This window comes from Lactuca virosa, chromosome 6 (genome assembly GCF_052849685.1).
Source record: "Lactuca virosa cultivar CGN04683 chromosome 6, Lactuca_virosa_CGN04683_v6, whole genome shotgun sequence".
Classification (NCBI taxonomy): Eukaryota; Viridiplantae; Streptophyta; class Magnoliopsida; order Asterales; family Asteraceae; genus Lactuca; species Lactuca virosa.
The window spans coordinates 257,402,409-257,407,941 of NC_136431.1; the positions used below are offsets into that span (position 1 = coordinate 257,402,409).

The 5,533-nt window shown below is 39.3% G+C and overlaps 1 protein-coding gene across 1 annotated transcript; it reads right to left on the minus strand.

Moving 5' to 3' along the window:
• Positions 1 to 394: 394 nt before the first annotated feature.
• Positions 395 to 2,158, minus strand: LOC145122467 (uncharacterized). Its single transcript, XM_079058069.1, has 3 exons — positions 1,853 to 2,158; positions 1,516 to 1,744; positions 395 to 1,341 (listed from the first exon to the last, which is right to left on the minus strand). The coding sequence occupies exons 1-3, from the start codon at positions 2,156 to 2,158 to the stop codon at positions 395 to 397; spliced, it is 1,482 nt and encodes a 493-aa protein (XP_078914195.1).
• Positions 2,159 to 5,533: the final 3,375 nt, after the last annotated feature.

Genomic DNA, 5,533 nt, shown 5'->3' on the forward strand with positions numbered 1-5,533 from the left:
CAAAAAAGGGGAAGGATTTGGTCTTGGCCGCGCAACAATCTGCGAGGGTGGAATGCAGTCACGCAAGTAGGTTGCGAGGGTGGCAGTCGGTCGCGCAAACATTTGTGCGGGTGAGGAACCCGATCGCGCGCAGACATCAAAATGCACCTTGTGTTGGAGTAATTTTTAGCTCGAATTTGCGCGACTGGGGCTGGGTCGCGCAACGTTTGCGCGGGTACCCGCGCAAATTGCAGATTTTTGACACTTTTTGCATACTTTACCAAGATAATTGCTAAACCTCAAGATGCTTATTTTTGACAAACTTCAAGCCTAGAAATATCAAAACTTCAAGTGGAGATTATTTATTTACAATGCATTTATTTAACGTCTTTGCCAAGACATAGCCCCGCTTCCGTTAACCTTCGTAAATCGGAGTTTCCAATGTTACGTTGTCGAATTCTCCCGTGTCAAAGCTTTCATAAAATGGTTTTAAACGGTGCCCATTCACTTTCAATATTTGATTCGTTTCCAAACTCTTAATTTCAACCGCACCATGATCAAACACTTTTATAACAATAAAAAGTCCGTGCCATCGAGATCGCAATTTTCCCGCGAATAAATTCAAGCGTGAATGATAAAGAAGAACTTTTTGACCCAGAATAAAGTGTTTTTGGGTTATGTGCTTGTCATAAAATGTCTTTTTCTTCTCTTTGCACCTTTTGAACCTTTTAATTATCTTCTTCTTGACCACTTCCATCATTGGAGGATTCAATCTTCTTTGAGCCTCTCTCCTAGGCTTGCAATCATCTTCCATGAGGATCTTGTGAGTGCATACATTAGGAATCATCCCCTTGATATCTGTTATTGTCCACTCCATGGCCTCTTTGTGATCTTTCAAAACTTTAACCAATCGGTTTTCTTCATAATCTTTCAGTTGAGAGGAGATAATCACCGGAAGAGTCTCGTCCTTACCTAGATAAGCATACTTCAAGTGGCTAGGTAAGACATTCAATTCAAGTGTGGGTGGGTGGATAATGGAAGGGGGCATCTTGTTTGGAGAATGAGATAAGGCAACTTGAGAGACATCCTTCTTTGTTGAGTTTTTAACTTCTAAAGTCTTTACAATCTCTTCAACTTCAGAGTCCAATGTAAACATTTCCAGTGTTTTATTCAAACTTTCACAATCAAGGTTCATGTTGAGTATTATCTCCAAAGTATCCCCTTGAGACAAATCAAACACTTTTTGGGTTATCGGCTCAATTATATCAACCCGATACAATGGAGAAATGTTGCTAGGGTACCTCATTGCTTCAAAGATGTTGAAGTGAATGGTTTCTCCATCAAACTCCATAGTTATCTTTCCTTTATGGACATCAATGATTGTGTGAGCATTATTCATGAAAGGTCTTCCAAGGAGGATCATAGATGATTTAGAAGGAGTCTTCTCTTCAAGATCAATGACATAAAAATCCGTGGGAAAAACAAGTTCATTAACTTGTACTAACACATCTTCCAACACTCCTCTTGGAGACACACTTGACTTGTCCTCTAGTTGAATGATTACTCCCGTTTCTTCTAAAGGTCCAACATTGAGAGATTGAAAAACCGAATATGGCATCACATTGATCGAGGCTCCAAGATCTAACATGACACTTTCGCCATGTAAATCACCAATGGTGTAATGGATAGCAAATATTCCCGGATCCTTGCATTTGGGAGGTAACTTCTTTTGGATAACCGCAGACACGTTTGCATTGACTTGAATCTTTTCATTTGCGTTGAATTTCCTCTTCTTGGTGCACAAATCCTTGAGGAATTTTGCATAACTTGGAATTTGCTTAATAACATTCAATAGTGGAATGTTGATTTGAACCTTGCGGAAAGTTTCAAAGAATTCATTTTCTTCCTCTTTTTTCTTTGAAGCGGCTAACCGGGAAGGGAAGGGTGGTGGTATGACCAATGGCTTGATGGTCTTGTTGGAAGATCCGGGTTGCTCAATATTTTTCACAACCGGTTTGTTTGGAGGAACTACCACCCTTGAAGGTTCAATAACAATAACCTCATATTCTTCTTCTCTTGAAACTCTTTTATGGTTGCTTTCTCCAAGTGTTTTCCCACTTTTCAAGGTGATTTCATCCACATTTGGATTCTTCTCGGTTTGAGATGGAAGTTTACCCATTTGTTCTATCTTGTTGAGAGCAGTGACCAAGTCTCCAATTTGTGCTTGAATGTTGGAGAAGGTGTTATTGGTCTCTTGTTGAAATTGGGTTTGGCTTTGAGCAAGAGAAGTAACGAGTTCTTCAAGACTCATTTGATGGTTACCACTTGATTGTCCTTGTTGTTGAGGTTGTTGGTAATTTGGAGGGGTATAAGATGTTTGTGGATATGGAGCTTTTTGTGATGGGTATTGTGGATACTGGGGTCTCATCATAACATTTGGTGGGTTTTGCTTTGGTGGGTATAGGTTGTTTGGGTTATTCCTCCAATTTGGGTTGTAGTTTTGAAATCCCATGGGTCTTGGTTGACCTTGATATCCTCCCATGGCATTAACATCCTCCGGTTCACTTCCAAGTGTGGGACACTTATCCGTATAATGTCCCGTCATTACACAAATACCACACACCATCAATTGTTGACCACTTCCCACCACCCTTTGACTTAACACATTAGTCAAATCCAAGAGCTTTGATTCCAAGTGTTGGGTGTTGCTAACTTCACCAAAAACTTGTGGAGAATTTCTCTTCATGTCATTTCGAGTCCCGAAGTTTCTTTGATTTTGAGAAATGGTACCAAAAAGTGATCTTATCTCTTGAGGTGTCTTTTTGAAGATGTCACCACCACTTGAAGCATCAATCATCCTTCGATCTTTTTCATTCATACCCTCATAAAATTGTTGAAGAAGTAGTTGTCCGGGTATGTTGTGTTGTGGACAACTTGTACATAGGTTGTTGAATCGCTCCCAAAAATCATGAAAAGTTTCATTCTCCCCTTGACGAATCCCCAAAATGTCACTCCTTTGACTTGATATTCGGGAAGTGGGATAGAACTTGATATTGAAGGATTTAAGTAACTCTTCCCATGTGTGAATAGATCCTGGTGGTAAGTTGAATAACCACTCTCTAGATTTATTTTCCAAGGTGAGCGGGAAGGCGGTTAACTTGAAATCATGCAATGTCACATGTTCGGGCAACATGCTAACACATATCATATGAAAGGACTTCAAATGCCTTTGAAGATCTTCTCTATCTGAACCATGGAACTTGGCGAGTTGATGTATGAAACTAGACTTCAATTCAATCCCTCAGCGTTTTGCGGGATAAACAATACCAAGGGGTGCGTGAGTAACATCCGTATCCATCATTTGTCGAAGTGTCAACTCTTGAGGGGGATTGGGTGGATTGGGGTTATTGGGATATTCTTGCATGTAATTGGGAGGTTGTTAGTAAGGTAGGTATGGGTATTGGCGGTGATTGTACATTTGTGGTGGATAAGGTTGGTAGTTAGGATATTGGTTGTACGGGGGTTGTTGTTGTGGGTACATTGGGTGTTAGTACATTATAGGTTGTGGGTAATTAGGTTGATTTGGTTGATGTGCTTGTTGTTGTTGAACTTGAAAATCATTGTTTTGAGGTTGGCTGTTTTGATGGAAGTTTTGGTTTTGTGGTTGTGGTTGTTGATAATTGGGTTGATTTGGTTGATGAGGGGGTTGATTCCAAGGTGGCATATCTATGAGAGGTTCTTGGTGTTGTTGTCTTGGTTGTTGGGGTGGGGTATTGGCATCTTGATTGTTTGGGTTTGGGTTGGGATTGTGAGGTGGAGTGTGATTCATGGCTATGTAGTTTTCAAACAGAATGTCTTCAAAGGAATGACCAACTATTGGAGAACTCGGCTCGGTGTCAGTATCACTTGAAGTATGAAATTGATCTTCTATGTTGATTAGTGGAGAAGAGGAAGAAGCTTGAACGAGTTGTTGTTGCTTTGCTTGTTTGGCTAACTTTTTCAACCTTTTTGCTTCTTTTTCAATCTCCGGATTGTGGAGTAGTTCGCCGGTTATTGTAGACCTAGGCATAAACAATCAAATAACAATAACCAATTTCCCTGGCAACGGCGCCAAAACTTGGTGGGATGTCAAGTCCACCAAGAAAATTACACCTTTTTTTTGCAAATAAAACGTAATATAATGGTAAAAAGGGGTATCGATCCTTGGGGAAATGGTTGTATTCAATCACCAATGCAATCCAATAGAACTAGTGTAAATAAACTAACTAACTACAATTAAACTAAAGGGGGGGGTGTTGTGATTGCTTGAAAACTAAAGACTTGAATAACTAAAAAAAACTTGCAATTAAGAAAGATGTTGAGATGCTCAAATATTGGATAGAATTGGTTAACCAAGGCAATTCAACACAATGAACATTTGTGTGTTTATCATTAGGATTCAATATGAATCTTATCATTCATCCGAAAATTGGTTATAGCAATCATGAAGTATGATATACCAAGATTCCTCATAGGTAGAATGGAGGTTGGGGAAGCCCACAACACACATTCTTAATCAAAATCAAGGATTCAATTGAAGCAATTGAACCCAAGAAGTTTATTAGCCTTAAGAATGAAGGAATTCCCAATTCCTAGAGGATGTCAATGCTTACACATCCATAAAGGAGTCGTGATTCATAAGCTAGAGATGATTTCTACCATCATAAATCCCTTGTTCTAAGTAAATTCAATGATTCAATTCTAAACCAAAGAAAAAAACCAAAAATTGTTCATTCAAGTACCAAGCTCATGATCAAAGTATTAAACAAGCATAAGAAATATGAACTAGAATCATCAACATAAGATAAATGACAATTAAGCATGAATCCTTCAAAACCCACAAATATCCAAGGGTTTTAGCCAAAGTTAACCAAAATAGAGAAACTAGCCACTCATGGCAACAAAATAACAATCACAAAAGTGTTTTTGCATCAAGACTCTACCAATTACTTAGAAATATGAGAAGAATGAGTATCAAGCTCCAAAACTCTCCTCCAATGGTGTCAAATCGAAGAATTTGCTGAAAGATCCAACCTCCAAGGTAAATGGTGAGCAAAATGACAAAAATGTTCAAATATGTGCAGTTGCGTGGGTACCCGCGCAAGTGTTGCGTGACTGAGACTCCACCCTCGCAAGTGTTGTTGGAATGCTATTGGCTTATTTTTCTCCACTACACACCCCATTACCCAAGATTCCCTTGCTCCCCTCCATGCCTCACATGATTCCAATTTGGCTAATCATCTTAAAGATTTAAATATGGATAGTCCAAGCCCAAAATAAGAATCCATGACCCATCTTCACAAGCCCACTTCATCCAAGTCTTCAACTTTTTAAGCCCAAATATCCTTTGATGGATCTGTAAAGCCCAATAATGCATCAAAAATCCCACCAAGCCCAACTGCAGTCAAACCGCAACCGCAACGAGCTCCAAAACCCTGCAAAATATCTCATGCAAAATAGAAAGTACCCGACACGATCCATGATAAAGAAAATAAAGGATATACAATGCAATACC